General features: G+C 48.3%; 1 protein-coding gene across 1 annotated transcript in view; it reads left to right on the forward strand.

Moving 5' to 3' along the window:
• Positions 1 to 18,353, forward strand: part of Khc (kinesin heavy chain) — a 134,414-nt gene that overhangs the window by 43,858 nt on the left and 72,203 nt on the right. The window contains exon 2 of the mRNA XM_050187834.2: positions 8,874 to 8,961. Coding sequence (XP_050043791.1) covers positions 8,874 to 8,961 — 88 coding nt within the window. The remainder of the gene's footprint in view (positions 1 to 8,873; positions 8,962 to 18,353) is intronic.

Below are 18,353 nucleotides of genomic sequence, written 5' to 3' on the forward strand. Positions count from 1 at the left end.
ACGAGATTGGCGGGGAACTCGACCTAGTAACGTGGTCTGGAGGGCAGTATGCGGTTGACGTCATGGAGGCCGCCATATTGTTTTGCAGCACGCGCGATGAAATTGGCTGCGCTTTATCTCTATCCGATCATCTCCAGCAGCACAGTTGAATTAAGCCGTGAATAAGAGAAAAAAAAAAGATGATGTACATGACGTCACGTGAGTAACCCCTGGTGACGGCAGCAGTGGAATTATTCAACTGAAAGCACTCCAGATTTCGTAGATTGCCGAAACAAGCGTCCATGATTTCGAATTTAAGGCCTTTATAAAACATTTCTCTATCTCTATCTCTCTCTCTCTATTTGTTAAAAATAACTGAAATAATGTAACTATTATATTCAAATGCTGTTCTTTGTCGTGTTTCGTCAACATTCTGAGCCCCTCCCTCCTTCCCAGCTGTAGCTGTACCTTTATAACGTCAACATCGGCCTATCGCGTACGGTGGATGGCAGGAAAACTGAATCGAACGAGAGGAATCCTCGTTACGTTACAGTGGCCCATAGCACGCACGCGCACACGCGCCGTTAAGTCCCCAGCGTCGTCTTCGCAAACGACCAGCATGGTTGTTTCTTTCCTGTACCTGTTCTTGACTACGTGCTCTTGGGCACGCATTTCAGGGCGGCGCGTATATGAGCTGGCGTACGTGTGCTGACCGCATGTCTGCATGGACGCTGAAGATCGGGCTTCCCCTCAGTGTCGTGTGTGGGTGGAATTCCCCGCGTGCGCGCTTGCATATGGCTGCTGTTTTTTTTTTTTTTTTTTCGCCGCTCGCGTGTTGGGAGATACCGCAAGAGCGTGATATCGCAAGTACGCGCGCAGATTTCTTTTGCGCGTACTTGAACGGCGGCATCACCGGCGTTTTTCGTATAGCATACTATAGAGCTTGAGTATAATCAGGTAAGCTTTGCATGTTTTTTCGGCCTAGCATTTCTGTATATATCTCCGTAATCTTTTTTTTTTTTTCTCAAACCTTTTCTACCTACCGCCTATCGCTGTCATGCCTGTAACGGGTCCGGTCGTATCCAATCTCTTCCCCGCTTTTTTCCCCATAAATACTCAACGTCTCTTGCTTATCTCGACTGCTGACCGGTTGATGCTTCCATCCACTTTGAATTCAAGTGCTTCCGGAAGGTTTTACGTTATTTATTTATTTATTTATTTATGTTTCCTTACAGGTTCCGTCAGGAACATTGAGTAAGGGGGGCGATTGAATCTAACACAAGTTTAACAGAAGCAACGCAGTATCAAACAATACAATGCGGCTACATTGTACAAATAAACAAAAGGTTAACATGAAACAAGTGCACTATAGTTACAAAGAGGTTTTGGTTTGCAAAGGCGCGATAACGCAAAAATGTAAAATACACAAGGGGTGGAGACGGCATGTTCAATGCGCAGGCAATAGGCGCACGGCAACAACTGGTACGGTTAAAAAAAAAAGAAGAAAAAAGAACGAAATGGCGACAATACACCACCACGTATTCACAACGACGGGTCTCACTGGATGAATCCCTTCGCATTCCATTAGGATGTGCTGAGTGGTCTCCAAAATTTTGCTGCAGCATACACAGCATACACGCGACCTGCTCGAGCCTCAAATAGCGAGGCACTGTCCTTTGTGTTATCGTACAGATTGTCCCTTCTGAGTTCTTTCTTCCCATTCTTCTAAACGTCCATGGTCGTTTTTTGTTTCCATTCTTTGCATCCTATACTCGCTGTCTCTGTATCTCGCGCTTACTGTTTGATGATTCCTGGTTGTCTATTTACACTTCCAGTTACCCTCTACTTGGTTGCCAATTTTCTTTACTTCTTCATCCAATCTGTGTACACCTTTTCAGGCGCAGAGTCAACAGAAGCGCCCCCTGGGCGATGATTGGCGCCTCTGCAAACGAACTGCACAGTGGCAAACCACAATGGAGGGCGCGGATTGGCAAATAAACTTTATATTGGAAAGACAGCGAATGTAGTAATACAGGAAATTACGTAGTGCGCTTGGTGCAGCTTCCCCCCGCCCCCTATACCCATGTGAAAAAAAAAAAAATACGAGAATGCGTGAGTTGCGTTGTTGCCCGTAATGTCTTGGTCGTGCAAGACTGTAATGATGATTTCCTAAGTCGCACGCTTCTTTCTCGTGTGGCGTGCCGCAATAACAAGCCGTGCATTTTTACTTCTGCGACGATTGCTTCTTGTACAAGATGCGGACTGCAGCCACTCAATGGAAATTAAGAACACAGTAAACGACTAAACCCTTTCATTTGCTTCCCGAACGGTGGCCTTTCGTGCTCGTTTATGGTGCGTTCACACAGCGTTTCGTTTGGCCAGTGTAACGCTTTCTGCTGGTGATTGGAAAATTCATATAGTCCACTGCCACTACGAGGAAAATTTGGTGTTACGTGTCATCTCGCATTGTTCTGAAAGCTTGCAGCTATAGTGTCGTTTTTTTTTTCTTTTGCATAATCGATTTTTTGGCCTTGACCTCCTATACTGTATAGGATGTTGGCAGGATGTTGGATGTGCACGTGTTGCCCCGTATTATGCAAATGTGCGGTGGTGCTACGTGTACCTGCCTCATACGGAACAAGCTAATATACATAGTTTTAGTGCGCAACTTTGCATTGGCGTGCGCAGGAGCCCGAATAATTTTTCTTATTCTGGTACCCGCTTTGGAAAGCAAATATGCATGAGGCGTATGCACGGACGTGCGTAAATCGAGTTCTCTTTATATTCTTTGGGAAACAGTACGCAAGTCCACCGCTTATCAAGAATTCGTTTACAAATGCCCGCATTTACCATGGCAATTGGGTGCGGCGAAGTCAACGTCGCTCGCGCGTTGCAAAACGCGGCCTTTGGTACGCTGCACGCCTCGGGGAGCTTTCCCGGGGTTCCGTGGCAGCGACGCTGTTTGTAGCTGATCACGAAAAGAGAAAGAGGCCTTGAGTAAACAGCCTGGGAGCAGTGAAGACGCCGCTGCTCCGTCTCTCTCTCCGAGCGCAGCCTGGTTACGTTGTTCTTTCGTTCCTTGCTGAATGTAACACACTATGGTAGTCGAGCGTCTGTTCGATCATAAACTCTATGCGTTCGATCAACGCCGTCACTCGCCAGAGTGAACGGCCATCGCGCCGAGATAAGACGCTCAGCCGCATTGGGGGAAAAGAAAAATGAATAAAGAAGGGGAGCGGCCCGTTGATGAGGCGGCAGGTGGAGGGAGCCCGCGGTCTTCGCTTCCGGCATGACCGCATTGTCGCCCCCCCCCCCCCCCCCCGCTGCTCTCAGAGGTGTCTGAAGTGCGGAAATAAGAGGGCGGTGGGAGGGGGAGAGGGGGGGGGGGGGGCTACTCGGTTGGTAACTCCGGCCGCGATCCTCCCCTCCCCCCCCCCCTTCCACCTTGGCCTGCCACTGCACGTCTTCGCCTCCAGGTTGCACGCAACTTCAAAGGTTTCGCAACCTCTTTGCGCGCGTTCTCGCGATGCTGTCGGTGCGGGTTATAGACCTCCGGCCCACGCGCGTCATGGTGCACCTCCTGTGCGGTATAGAGCAGCCGCGCGGCTAGCTTGGTTCCCTCCTCTGCGAGTATGGGTGTGGCACGTTCGCGGGAGCGCGTCCTTCACCTTGACGCGGGCTCCTTTGGCGGCAGTGAGATCGGCGCCGCGTTCGTGCAACGGAAGAAGTGAACCGAAGCCGACTCTGTAGGATCGCGCTAGCGGACTCAGAACTTTAGCGATCGCCATCGACTCTGCGTATGCAAAAAATGGAGCTCTCTGCGCGCATAGCTTCGTTTGCCGAGTCTGCCGAGTTGATCGTTCCGACCTTGTCAAGCGGGCTGGCCGAGGCCACCAGCCCCTTGTTCGCAGTTTGACAACAGTCGCCTCGTCGCCCGCTTGTTCCGACACGATAGGGGTTATATTTTATGCACGAACTCGACGACCGGAATTCGGCCCGACAAGCCTCGCGAGTCTACCCGCCTTCATCGGGTTCACGTAAGCGTAGCTTTTGTGCTGTGCCGCTTCAGCATATAATACGGAAGTAGCTTGCATCTGATGTTTATTGAGTCGTTTGCTGTGATCGCGGCCTCTTAAAGGGGGGATCGTTATAGAAAATAATGCTTGTTAGGGATTTATCTTTTGAGGCTTAGCGGAGGTCCCGCGTCTACGCGTGAGTCGCTTGTATTGCGGTATTTAATTTTGCGTAATTAGATCTTCAAGCCCGCCCGTGGGTTCAGTGAAGCACCGCGTGCTTCAACTGAACTCCGAGCGCAACTCTTGGTCGTTTGCATAGTGTACACTCCGCAAGGCACACAACCGAAAATTACGTGGATGGCTTTCGGCGCGATCCCCTCATAGTTGGTATACGTGGCACTGCTCCTGAGGGCAACAGCAGCAACTGCTTGCACGTCTCGGGCTGATCGCGGCCGGCGCTGCTCCGTCGCCGTCTCTCTGCCTTGTGCGACCACCGAATAAATGTCGCCGCCGTCGGTCGTCACGGCGGCCTGCACAATGTCGGTGTGTGGCGCTCTTCGCTGTTTGCATAACCTCGAGCGCTGTGACGTCGCCGCTGGTGTCGACACAACTGCGTGCGATTGGCACCGAGTGGTGCCCCATTGTGTATGCCGAACGCGAATATAAACCCGTTCTGCGAAGGATATCCGTTCCCTCGCGTTCTCAACTCCCCTCTTTTTTTTTCTTCTTCCCCGTGAGAGTTGTGGTTTCTTGGCCGAGGTGCATGTAAGACGGCGTGGACGATTATGCTTCTGTCTCGCCATGCTGAAGAGATGAAAGAAAGACGAGCCTTAAAGGGACACTAAAGAGAAAAACGAGTTATTCTAACCGTATTGGCGAATTCCCCTATACGATACCCCCTCCCCCCTCTTTCTCCATCCCCGAGGAAGAAAAAATAAATGCCAGTAAGCCTGAAAAGGCGCAACAAAAAGACGAGGGATGACGCGTCCCCTTGAAGTTGCCGCTCAAGATTGCCCCGACTTCATGGATTTCGGCGGCGTCTCCTCATTACAGATGGACAGCATCGTATTAAAAAAAAAGAGCCAGAGACTAAGCTTAGTAAGCGTCGGTGACTTTTACGGAAGAGCTTAGAACTTTTGCGAAGCCACAACGCGTGCCCCAATTCGGAAAGATCGTTAGAAATTCGTGGCGTACGTCACACTGACCTACCGGCGCTGGGAAAATTCCGGCGCGAAGTTCAGAAACTCTTCTTTTGTGGCTTTCCTTTTCTCTTCTGATAACCGAGCTGCAAACGTGAAACTAACGAACACGAGAGTTTCGAAATAATAGTTTACAGGTATGCGCAGGCTGAAGTATATATGGCGTTTCGCTTTAGTGCGTGTCACCTTCAGTTACACGCGAATGCGAGCAGTGCGCGCCGGCTGACGCAACCCCCTCTGTGCCTTGCACTTCCTCTGTTCTTGCTTCCTTTGCTAACAGGAAGTAAGACAGACGTTGGCCTTGTGTTTTGCGTTAGCGCCTGCGTGTGTGTATACAGGATCTGGAATGGGAGCGGGCAAACAGAGGCGGCGGCGACTCGAAGCCGTCGCGTGCTGCCGTGCCACGAGCCGTTGTTGTGGACGGAGGGACGTGTGGTGGTGAAGGAATTATTTATTGACGTTCCTCGCCTTTGAAATTCTTTTTTGAGGGCAATCCGCAATAAGAAGTTGGCCGGGGGGAGGCACAGGATAACAACAGCGCGTTGTTGTTGTTGGCCCCGAACTCGTCGCGCTGGACATTCACGCGAGCGCAAACAAACAGCGTGCAGTTTGAAAATGGGGGAACGTGTTCGTGCCGACTGATTCAGTGCTCGGCGTAGGTGCATAGCTAAAGGTGCGTGCGGCGGCATATAGGTCACCTTGAGTGTTCGTATATACAGTGTTTCCAGTATTCGTCTGGATTACGTGAAGTTAGGTCCATGGTAACCGGTGCTGGGAAAACACAAATAAAAGCATGAGGAATATAAGAGGTGGAACACGGAAACCGTGGTGGCTCGGGATATGCTGTACAGTTTTTTTTTGTTTTTCTCCTTCTTAATAGCGTATGCAGACAGCGTAAGTGACCTGCCCTGGTTAGGAAATTACGAAGCTTCGCACGCGCTGATTGCCGCGGTTCTTGTTTTCTTTTTTCCCCGACCAGTAGTTCCCGCTGGCACGCGAAGTCGAGCTCTGCTGAGCAAGTGGAGCGATCGAGTCTGCCAGAGCTAGCGCGCCGAGCATCGGCGGATCCGGTGGTAGCCGCGTGCGTCAGCGTCGGAATCCCTTTGCGCGAATGCGTGAATCAGCTCGGGGCGAAATAGCCCGAGTTGTACAACACTCCCCGGCGGTTCTGTATCCTGCATAGATAGCAGAAGGCATCTATGCTGGCTCTGTCCGCGACGTTATCCGGAAGGGCAATCTATACGCTGCCACTAGGAGACCCTGCTTTTAGAAGATATGGGATGCTCACTCCCCCTCTGTTCTCCGTTCCCTTTCTTTACCCCTTCCACATTCCTTTTTGCTCTTTGTGAGCTGCGCTACAAGCCTAAAAATGTAATGACATACCAACTCGCCCAAACTGCCACGCTTTTGCCCCACTGTCGACTTTCCCTGGTGACGTCACAATTTTACGAGGTGTTGGTCGTAAACAAAAAAAAAAGAAAAGCTTGTAAACAAACAGCCTGATTAGCACTGTATAAGAAACAAGAAAAAAATAAACGCTATCTAAAAAGAAATCATACATACACGAGCTCAATGCGCGAGCCGCATTTCTTTTTTTTTTTTTTTTTTTTTAATTTGAGCATGTCAAAAAAAGTCACAGGCGCGCATTCTCGGTCGATCGGTTTCGGAGATACTTTTGTTCCTGTGCGTCGCAGCGTCCTGCGCAACGCTTCAATGGTGCGACGAAGGCACCCCCCCCACTCCCCCGCCCATTGGCTTTGCCACACCATGCATGCAAGGGGTATCCTCGAGTAAGTGATCAGTCGAAGGTATTGTCCTGGGTGAAAAGCGTTAATATTTCTTTTCCTTTCGACAAATTCAATTACCCGAGACACGCAATCGCAAGTGTTCCTGAACCACAAGGCGCACCGTTGCCCATAACCCCCGACGGAGTCAATTGTATGTGCGCAGGAAAACCGCGGTCGAGATCGACACTTGCTTAGCCGCAAAATTGTCTACCGGAAGTCCGTAAAGAACTTCCGGCGTAGTTCTCTGCGTCCTTTTTTTCTTCTTCGCCCCTTCCTCTGTACGGTGCTAAATGTTGGCGTTGCAATTTACATTCGCTTTGCGCTGTTACTGGCCTTAGCCGTTTAGAGTGCGTACTTAATTGTCGCCGTAATGGTCGTCCTCGGCGTAGTGCGACGTTTCAGGCTCACTTACCCAATTTCCGTAATTGCTCTCTCGAGCTTAGTGCTTTTAAGCGAAAGCGTTTCTAAAAATAAAGGAGCGGACGTCGGCGATTATTCTGGCCCCGAACTCGTCTGCTGCGACAGCGGCATGACGCTCGCAGTGGAAGCTGTCACATCCGCTGAAGAACTTCTCTGCTACGCGCAGGACGTCGTTCTGTTCTGTAACAGCTATACAGGTGGTGTCCTAGTAGCACCCGCAGCGACGACGACTACCTCGGCGTAACGGAAGGAAAGTCTCAAAGGCCATACTTTTCCGTACTCGAAAACACGTCGTGGTCGCCATGTTTTGGACACCATTAATTGCCTGCGCCGGGGCCCTCCGAACTGAATGCCACCGCTCTCGGAGTCTGCGAGGTGCACAAAACCCCGCGCTAATTTAACTGTGGCAAATCTGCGCGTTGTTTAGTGCCCCCGGCTCTCCAAACTGCACTTTGCGCAATTGTAATTATTATGATCTTAGAGAGAGCGACACCTACCCAATCGGGTGTGTGCCCAAAAATCGGGCGGATTTCAGAAATGGCCTACGAATTCAGAAATTGTGCTGCAGGGGTTCAGGTGCGATCCCTGTAGTGACATTTGTGGGCAAGTTTTTTTTTTTTTCGCCATATGGTGAGGATGAAGCTCAAGATGAAGGAGCTTTATTACTAGCTGTTAACTGAACGTAAAATTACCCGATTCTTGGTCCATTCCCCATGTGGGCACGTGCCGTGTCTTGAAGGAACAACAACAAGAGGTCGCCTGACTTCGACGACGTAACGGAAAGTACGGACGGACGGACCAGTGGAAATGGGACAACTAAAATGGTGCAGCTATAACCAGACGAGCAACGCCCGTCAACCGAGCAGCGAAGAAACTCGTAAACCGTATATGAAGAAATAGAATGCAACTGTATGGTACGACGACTCTATAGTCTGAGTAGGCTTTGTTTGTGGAGGTGGCTCTCCCCGGCAGTGAATGGGCGATGAGTGGTATCCGCAGGACGTGGCGCACCAGAGGTTTGGCGCAGGTCTTCGGCTAGTACCCGAGCAGAACGTTCACCCACAACACGTGCTCGCCCAGATGATTATATATGTGCATGCGCAGGTGCTTGGCCGATACATTGTACATCTGCAAACACCTTATCATGCAGGCTGCGTTGTATGTAACGACTTTGGTTATGCGCGTGATATGTGTGTCATAGGTTGCGCTGTGCAGCGTTGTCAAACTTATGAAGCGCTGTCACAATGTCTTCGCGTCTTTCCCGTCGCTATTCTTCGTTGGCATCAAAAGTGCGACGAGCCGTGACAACTCTCTGTAGCACGTGTGTCCTCCCAACGGCGGGCGATTGATCTGCAGCGGTGGGCGTGCTTGACGCGGCATTCGTCATTTCTCCCGTATTGCGCAACGTGTTCCTGTGTCAGGACCAGAAGCGACGTTTCTTTATTTATACGTTGCTTATCCCGGTTGTGCAGGGCAAGGTGTACGTGTACGACAAGGTGTTCAAGCCGAACGCCACGCAAGAGAAGGTCTACAGCGAGGCAGCCAAGGCCATCGTCAAAGGTATGCGCATTGGTCTTTCCTGTTCTATTAGTGGGTCGAGTTCTGCCGTTTCCTCCACCCTCCCCTTTTCTTCAAATGAAGAAACTGGCCTAAAGGTGCAACGATGCATGGTGGTTGCAGTTAAGCGTAACAACTCGAACGTATCGCTTGACCTCGTCGGTACCGCCGACAAAGGGGAACGATTTGCGGGGACGAAAAAAAAAATAAGGAAAATCGCTTTACGAGTATATCGCGAACGCCAGTGATCGCCGAGACAATGGTAGTTGTTTCTCCAGCTGCTGCTAACGGTTGCTGTGACGCAAACTGGCCCGACAGTGGAATGTCCCGTGTTACCGCTACCGCTTACCTCCAACTGCGCAGGCGCGATAGGCACGGCGTGTGTGCAGTAAGTATCAGTAGAGAGGAAACTGCAGAATGATGAGGCTATGCGAACATGCTCGCTGGCTCGCTCACTCACTCACTTACTCAAGGAAACAAACAAACGAACGAACAAACAAACAAACAACGGCAATGGTGCTGCCACAGCTTTGCCCGCAATCGGAATAGGAGGCGAGTCAAGTCTGAACATTGTCGATACGTAACATACATGTAGCGTGTTATTATTGTATGTCTAGCCTTGAACTCAATGTTTCACTCAGGTGGACAACAATCAGAGCTGTATCGGTGTGCCATGCAGCGTGCCGCACCAGCGTACAGTCGAGATGTTTATGACGGTGAACGCGGCAGCGCGTGCCGCTGGGTATACGAGCAAAGCATGTCTATATATCGAGGGGACGGCGCACTCTCGTTTGTGCACAGAGCGCGCCGGCTTCTTGCTATAGAGCGCTCTGCTTGTGCTGTGCACACGAGTTCCCGCGTTCACTGTCCTATAACGTTTTCTTTCTTTTTTTGACTGTGCGCATCCCAATCCAGGTAACGAGCGTTCCAGGAAACACTTCTTTCTTTATTGCTAGCTTTCATGCTCCTAAAAATTTCGCGGTGCAACTTTCTTGGCAGGCGGTCATCGAGCTTTACAAAATCAAGAACAGCAAAACGGCTCGAACGGAACTGCCTATAGCTGGCGACAGCGGCCGCGAATATGCCACGATCAACCATGGAGACTCACGCGACGCGTTGAAAGAATGCGCGCACCTCTTGGGTCTCGAGTAGTGTCTGTGCGAGGGCATCTCGCCGACTCGAGAAAGCTGATAAGCGAACGGCTTCTCTTTTCAACGGCAACTTTATTTTCTCGAGTAATACAGGTAATACAGCGACAGTAGTAGGCGCATGCGCGCGTACTGCTGTCGTAATGCGCCACCTATGACACTATAGGACACCGAAGTTTAGGTTCTCCGACGACGATTGTTTGAGTAGTTTGGTTAAGGGAATCAAATAGTGGCTAGAGTCTGGGATTTTCTGCGTTTTTCTTTCTTTCCTTCTTTCTTTCTTTCTTGTTTTTTATATATGTATTTTTGTAACCCAGCACAGTATTCAGGGTGATCATTTGTAAGTTTTATTAATTTTTAAAAAAGCCTGTTGCAGATAACATAATTCTACTCCTTGAGCCGGATTATCCATACGTTATTCAACTGCACTCTACTGTTGCTAACATACGGGGCAGAAACTCGGAGAATGACAAAGAAGCTCGAGAACAAGGACCGCGCAAAGAGCGATGGAAAAATAAAAGGTTAGGCGGTAACGTTAAGTAGGCAGGAAGACAGCGCTGTGGATCAGAGAGCAAACGGGGATTGCCGATATTCTAATTAAGAGAAAAGAAATGAACCTTGGCAGGCCATGTAATGCGTAGGACAGGTAACCGGTGGACCATTTGGGTTACAGAATAGGTGCCGAGAGAATGGAAGCGCAGTCGAGGACGACAGAAAACTAGATGAAATTAGAAAATTTGCTGGCGCAGGACAGGCGTAATTGGAGATCGCAGGCAGAGGCCTTCGTCCTTGCAGTGGACATAAAATGTGCTGGTGATCATGATGATGATTCAGAGAGGCGGTTATTACTTGCACGATAAGTCGAAACACATATTCTATTAATTAACAGAAACTACTAATTCTCTTTTGAATTAGTTACCTTAAGGCACGTATTGCAATTTACGAATTCTATGCGGCGAGATTGCAAGGCGTATCCACTTGGAATGAATTTCCAGTATGACGCCAGTTTGGATATATGCGTCATCAAACTTGCCAAAAAAATGCACGGTTGTTCAACTTTTTTAACAAAACGCTCTTTTATGCATTGAAGCACGAAACTGGAACGCCATGTATTACGTCCGATACTTTGGGAAATAATATATAAAAAGTGACTCCATCGTGGAAATTCATTACAAGTGGATTCGTCCTGCAAGCTCACCTGCTACAATTCGTAAATTGCAATATGTGACGAAACATAATTACGAAATTAATTAATGTTCTTTGTTAATTATTTTATCATGTGCTTCAATTTCTCGCGCTAGTAATATCCGCCTCTGAATAATGCAGCTCAAAGACAAGAATTATGCTATCGGCCACAGACGATATTAAAAAATGCCATAACACTTAAAAATTATCACCCTGCGTATACATTCGCTCCGGAAGGCACTTGCATTGTGTTGAAGGGGCGTGACCGTAGGTAGGGACTGTCGGAGTTGGCGGTCGTGCCGTAGGGAGGAGCAGTATTTATTTACCTATTAATATTTGAACAAGTGATACATTCGAAAGCCTAGCGTGACTCCCAAACGGAGCACGCAAGACGAAGCGTACAGCATGCGAGCACGGAGCTCCAAACACACTGCTCACGAGCAGGATCACAGAGCACACAGCTCACGAGCACACTGACGAGCACGATGACGAGCACACCTTAGCAGCCGACAAACAGCCGCTTATAAACACTCCGTACTGTCTAGATCAGTAGGTGAGAGAAACGGCAGTTCACCGCCAATTCGTAGCGTCCAACGTCATCGAAGTTGACCCGCCTTTGTTGACTCACACACGTACGCACTTTGGCTTCCCGGAACCCGAGTTGAGCGCGTCCTCGTAGCCAGGTGGTCACGCCTGACCACAGCCGGCGTCTCTAAATTCCAGAGCTGCCTTTCTCCTGTAGTCGCCACGAGTGTCAGCAGACTGCGCCGTATCCTGGGGCCAGAGAAAAACGTACCGCAAAGCACCCATGATGGTTTGTGGCTCCCTCTTTTCGCCTGCGCTATAAGAGCGAATGCAGCGGAGGACAAGGACGAAGCCGAAAATGGAAATATAGAGGCAAGGTGAAGAGTGCTTCGGGACACGCGGGCCATCTTGTTCTCACGTCGCTCTTCCAACTACGTCTAGGGTTCAGCGGTTCACGGTGCGATACGATGCATCTCGGAGCTGCCTCCGTGGAGCTTCGGGGGCGTCGTCGTCCCCACTTCGCGCTTGCTATCGCGCGTCCCGTGGAAGCGTTTCGAGGCCAGTCGGCGCTGTGTTTCTCTTCTGGGAATCCACTGAAAGAAGCCGCTCTGCGGCGGCGGCGTCGCTTCGCGCGCCGGTTGAAAAAGCGGTTCCTTTTTTTCTGCCCACCGCGGTCGTCGTCCTCCTCGTATTCTCAGTGGGCACGGGTTTCGCCCGGCGAAGCGGTCATTTGTTGTGTGTTTTAGTCAGGCGACCACTTTTTGCGCTTCTTGGAGGGAGGAGCTGTAACGATCGTGTATACTTAGATTTAAGTGCCCGCTAGGTAGCCGCAGGTTGTCAGAATTAAGTCGGAGTCCCCCACTGCGGCGTGCCCCGTAATCAGATCGTGATTTTGGCACATAAAACCGAAGTAATTTAATTTCAAGTAACGGTACCCTCAGCCATACCCCTCTCTCTTATATTTATATATATATTTCGTAGTGGAATACACTGAAGCTTACCGTGACACGATGCCCTGTTGGGCCTACTTTTTCTTGCTTCAATTTTGTACAGCGATGCACCCTCGTATTTCATCGCTTGCCCCCAAACAATCAATTTCCAGCCCTCCCCGCCGCGTCCCCCGCCTGCTAGGAAAAAAAAAAGAAAAAAAAAGAAAAAAAAAACGTGACATCGTCGAGTAACAATATACAAGGCAACGGGTTTTCTTTTGTCGTTGTAAAAGTTGCGCACTTCTTTGTAGCCGAGTGTGCAGCGAATAGACTAGCAGCGTTCGTCGATCTCTGCAGTCACATTTAAGGCAGCGAAATTATACACAACCGACGCCTGGCATCCTGACGAGGTCTGTATTTGCTTGGGAGAGAATTCTAGTGAGGAGCCGCGGTCTTCCCCTTTACATTGGCCGTGAGTTAGACGTCTGCAGCTTGTTAGAATCCTTGCATCCTTGTCTTTCTTTTTAGTTCAGCCGGATGAAGTGAGACTAATGGAACGTCGCAGGCGTAATGAGTTCCAAGAGCAGCGTTAATTAATCAAACCGCTCGAGCGACCTCCGCTGGGGCAGCGACGAAAAGGCGCTCTCGCTCGGCTGCACGTACCCCTTGTCGGGAAACTTATGTGCCGTGAAATAAGGCTCCGTGTGCCGGAGTTAAAGAGAACGACGACCCGTGGTATAAAAGCGAAGTCCCGAGGAGATTGCAAGAATTTCGCACGAGCAATGTGCTGCTTTGAAGTTGGGCGATTATTCGGTGACGTGTTAAGATGGCGTTCTGAAATTAATGGCTGTCTGAAGAACCTGGGAAGATTAAATGGCAAACAGCGATGCAGTGAGGACGAAGTTCAGCTTCTCCTTTGACTCGAACGGCCGCTGTGCGCTCATGCGCGTCAGCTATGTACCCATTGCGCCTCCGTCTCGTATGCCACGCCGCGTGGAAATGTAGTTTGAATGTAGTTTGACTGTTTGTTCCTCGTGGCTTCCGACGTTTTGGTAAGGTTCTGCAGGAACTTACGCGGCACAGCTGTTCACGCATGAACAGCTCTGCGGGACGGCGGGTTAACTCTAAAAATGCGTTGGGAACACGTCTATATAATGTTGTAGAATTGTTCCACGAAGACGGAATGTCGGGCAAGAGAGAGAGATACTTCGTACATATCCACGCTCCCTGTTCGAATTCATGGCAAAACAGGTTCATTATTTCCTATTATGTCCCCTTCGGTGACGTTGCAGTACACAGTCCTGTACGCAGTTTGTTGTTGCGAATTCATTCCTCTGGTGGACAAAAAAAAAAAAAAAGAAGAAAGAAACTTAATACGGTACTCTGTCTGTAAATGGAACCCGCTGCGTGTTTAACGTGGGTGCATTTCGGCTCAGCGCGCCGAGTATTCCTACGTACTTTACCGACTGTGCAGTATATCGATATTTAATTACTCTTAAAATACTCTTGCATATGGCAGTGTTGACTAGGAAATGTATAAAGCATAATCCCATTGCATTTGGTTCACTGAAGTCTGCAGTGCCTTGGAATATAAAGCTACTTTGAATAATTCCGTCGAAAGGCCACCATAATTCGTGACTGTAGAGTAGACATGTATATTATTCGCTGGTGTATGGGAAGAAAGGAAACCGAGGCGCCGGATTTTTGTGAATCAGCCTAACAGATAATGAAGTTGCCTGACGTTGTTTTTCCTCTTTTTTTTTCTAATTGCAGTGCAGACATGATAAGTTGAAGGGAAATAAAAGTGGACGTAAGAAACAGCTTGCCGTCGGCGGGGTCCGACTGGTGGATATGATGGATTCGACGGTCGATGCGCGAGTTTATCGGTCAGCGGCGCGCTAGTGACGCCATCGGTCAAAATGATGTTCCACATCAGCCGACACGGCCTTGAGTGGCGCTACTCCCACTGTTGTAGATACTGTACACACGCGTAAATACCCAGGAATCTAGCCGCCGCCGCCGCAGCAATAGCACAAGTGGTATAGTGCAACGCACGCGTAATGATGCGGAATCTGTGGGTTTAGATAAACCAAACTTTATTTTAGGATATAGGAGGTGAATATGGCCTCTGTCGTGCAGGCGATAGCAGACGGTGATAACGGTTTACGCAGACCGCGGAGGACGCTTGAAATGGTGCGACAGGTTCCCGACATGTTAGGGCCCGTACATGGTCGCTCCGCCCGTCCGTTCCGCCCTCGCCCGGCCGCGTGCGGAAGCCCGAAAGGCGGACGGTGTCGCAAAATTCGATGCACGCTCAATCCGCACGAGCGGAACGCACGCGTACTCCTATTGGGCGACGCGGCCTGTTGACAGCTGGCAACCGTTCGGCGGAGCAAAGGTGTTCAAGGTTGGCAACGACCTTTGACAGCAGACGACACTGGCATATTTTTGCAGATCTGATTTCAAGTTTCCGCGTTCCGGTGAAAATGCGACTCTAGGCTGCCACATTCTGTTCTGCAGCCGTATGTGTTGCATTGGCACCGTCATCCTTCGAAACATTGCACAGTCGTCTTATCTGCGCCACCTTTTACAGATGTATTGCAATCGCATCACGTCGCAGCACGCGACGTATTCTCGGATGATTACTTTCAGTGCGCGCTGCCTTGGCTGGTTGAACAAAACCTCTCTAATTATCCAACGTGCTGCGTTCTGCGTCACGCGAGACTGATAGTGTCGCCGGAAGCGCGGTTTCTGTAGTGCTAGTGACAGCTTGCAAGAATACGGAACACATGCACATCTGTCGCGGAATGCATTTGCGTAGGTCGCCAAGACGCACCTTTTTACCACTGAGCACGCGTGTGAGGCTCCGAGTACAGCTTGCTGATACGCTCGCTCGTGCTTTTTTTTTTTTCACTCTGCCAATTTTAAGAGAGTGCTTAAAGCAGTTGGATTCATGGAATGCCTTTTCCTTAAATTATTTGCTCAGCGATGACTGAAGTTCTCACCGTGTGCAAAAAAAAAGTTATGCATAAGTGGTTAACTTCATGCAGCAAGAAATTGAAGGTTAAGCAGTGAATGTACAATTCATTATGACTGGCTTAAAGCAATATATATGTATAGCGGTGACCTTATGCAGATATATGCATACTCATGAGATATGTTTCCAAGGGGAGTACTTATTTGAAAGCATATAATTTACATTGCTGATAAGAAAACTTATTTTGAGTGAAATCAAACAATTGCATTCTTTCTTGCCAGCCTGGCTACCCAATATGTTGCCACCTTACTACTTAACATACCTAATTTAACATTTCAACAATGCACAAACATTACCAAAGCGCACAAAATTAAGCAGTACCTTGACAGGCATGCTCCCTCTCTCACCCATGGCACCAAACAAGGATGTTCGACTTGAGATTGTTTGATACTGTCGGCATCATACATGCGTGTTCTATTTTGATTGCTCTACATATAAAAAATAAGCTATACTCAGGCTATATGAGTTAGTTGGGCATGGGCTGCATGTTCTTTATGTATTTATGTAGTAACAACCTTGCTAGCTCATGCACAGCCATATATTTAGGAAAATGAAAAATGCATAGCATAACATAAACAGCTGGCCAGTGCCTGTATTTATTTGAAAGCAAACCAACATTATCAAGTGTAGCTTAGCAGTCAGTTCAGTGGCCTCTTGTGGTGTGAAAAGGTTGATGTAGTTATTAGTTTTGTGTTTGTCTTTCTTACTTAGTTGCTGTTTTAACATGCACATGACAATGAAATGAAGGTGCGTAGGGCAGAAGACAGGGCCACACAAAAAGCGAGGAGACATTCATTGTCATTTTTTTATTTCCATAACAAACCAGCGAATAGTTCCTTAGGTTCAGTTTTGTGAATAATGCACAAGGTGTTCTGCGTAAAACTGAAAGATTGTAGTGCTCTATTACCTATTCACTATTTGGGTAGCCAAATGAACGATACTCCCATTAGCACTGTGAGAGCACAGAAATTTGCAGTCAAGAGGCCGTAGTGGCTCAGCCTCTGTGCCAAATGTAAAATTGTTCGAAAAGAAAACATGCATACTGGTGAATTGGGTATGCATTCACATCTACTACTCAAATCCACACATCACAAGTTATCTTTCATTCCTTGGCACATATCTCACCATTGTACAGACTTTGTTTCAGCGCTCTGTGTGTGCAGTAATATAACTTGGTAAATCAAAGCTGCGGTTATTCAGTACACTGAAAGCAACTTTGCGTGCGGGTTAGATAATATGATGCTCCTACATATGGGTCAGCTTAGTATTATCAGCCGCTTTGTTTACTAGTTCACTGTTATGCCTGAACTATACGGTGCCACTGGACAATGCTGTATCCCTGCAGGCACGCTAGAACAGCTTGGATATGCACAAGCAACCCTTTACATCGCACTTAAATTAAGGTGGTGTAGATTTGCTGTCACAATGTGCTTGTAAGCATAACTGCCGAGCATTCAAAAAAGTGTTTGAGATGTAAGGGTAGATGCTCAGGTTTGCAGGTGTGACATTTTACATTTATAGTGCAAGGACACACCGATGAACAGGAAGGATACCACACAAATCCTCGCGTTGTGGCCTTGCAGTCACAATGCAAGTAGTTTTCAGTGGTTTTTAGCTATAAACATGTGAAGCAATCTGTAAATTCAAAACTGTATTAAGTAAACTGAGACACCATGAAAAGCAACGTAACACTAAGGTGTACACATTTTTTTGTCACATCAGCTCTTTGCGGTGCAGGTCAAAAATGTATACAAGCTATTTGTAAGAAGTAGGAAGCCTATCCAATATAAACAAGAAACTTGCAGGCAAGGTAATCACAACAAACCAGCTGAGACGGTGGTACTATTCTACTTGTTTTCGTTTGTGATAGCACAAGTGTTCCCACTTGTGCTGCTGGATGGTTGTGACTGATATGCTCGCGAAGGTTTGGGTCATTCACATTTCAAGGGATGAGTAACTGTTACATACGTAAATCATCTTCTTCTGCCTATATCACTGACTTAACTATATGTGGCAGGTTTAGCTGTGTGATTATTGGTGTAGCTGAAGTGATGTATCACACATAGTTTCCGCGCACTACCCAATTGGCGAAAAGCATGCAGGAATTGGCCTTTGAGGTATTGGTTCAATGGTGGCTTTCCACTAAACTTACTGTTGAAGAGGCAGATTTCACTTCATCAAAAGGCCCATGTGAAAAATAGCCTAGAACTCGTGACGCCAAATACTGTCACCATGTGTGACTGAAGAACAATACGTTACAGAACGATGAGCAGTGGAATTAATCTCACTAGTATACAAAGAATCGCAGCTACATTCAGTATTTCACTGCTGGTATACTAAACACAAACATTTATATGAGTTGTTTGGATGGCATAGTCAACACGATCCCTCTAATGAGCTGTGGCAAAAGCTAACTAAAAAGCTGCTACCCCAGGTACTGCATTGGCCTAAAATATGGATTCTCGCATGCAGTGAATACAGTTCTTAAATAGGTTTACATACAGGTATGAAATGTTGTAACTGCACCATGTGATAAAATTTCAATACGATTAGCTGAATACCACATAGAAC

The sequence above is a fragment of the Dermacentor andersoni genome, chromosome 2, assembly GCF_023375885.2.
Source record: "Dermacentor andersoni chromosome 2, qqDerAnde1_hic_scaffold, whole genome shotgun sequence".
In the NCBI taxonomy this organism is placed as follows: domain Eukaryota; kingdom Metazoa; phylum Arthropoda; class Arachnida; order Ixodida; family Ixodidae; genus Dermacentor; species Dermacentor andersoni.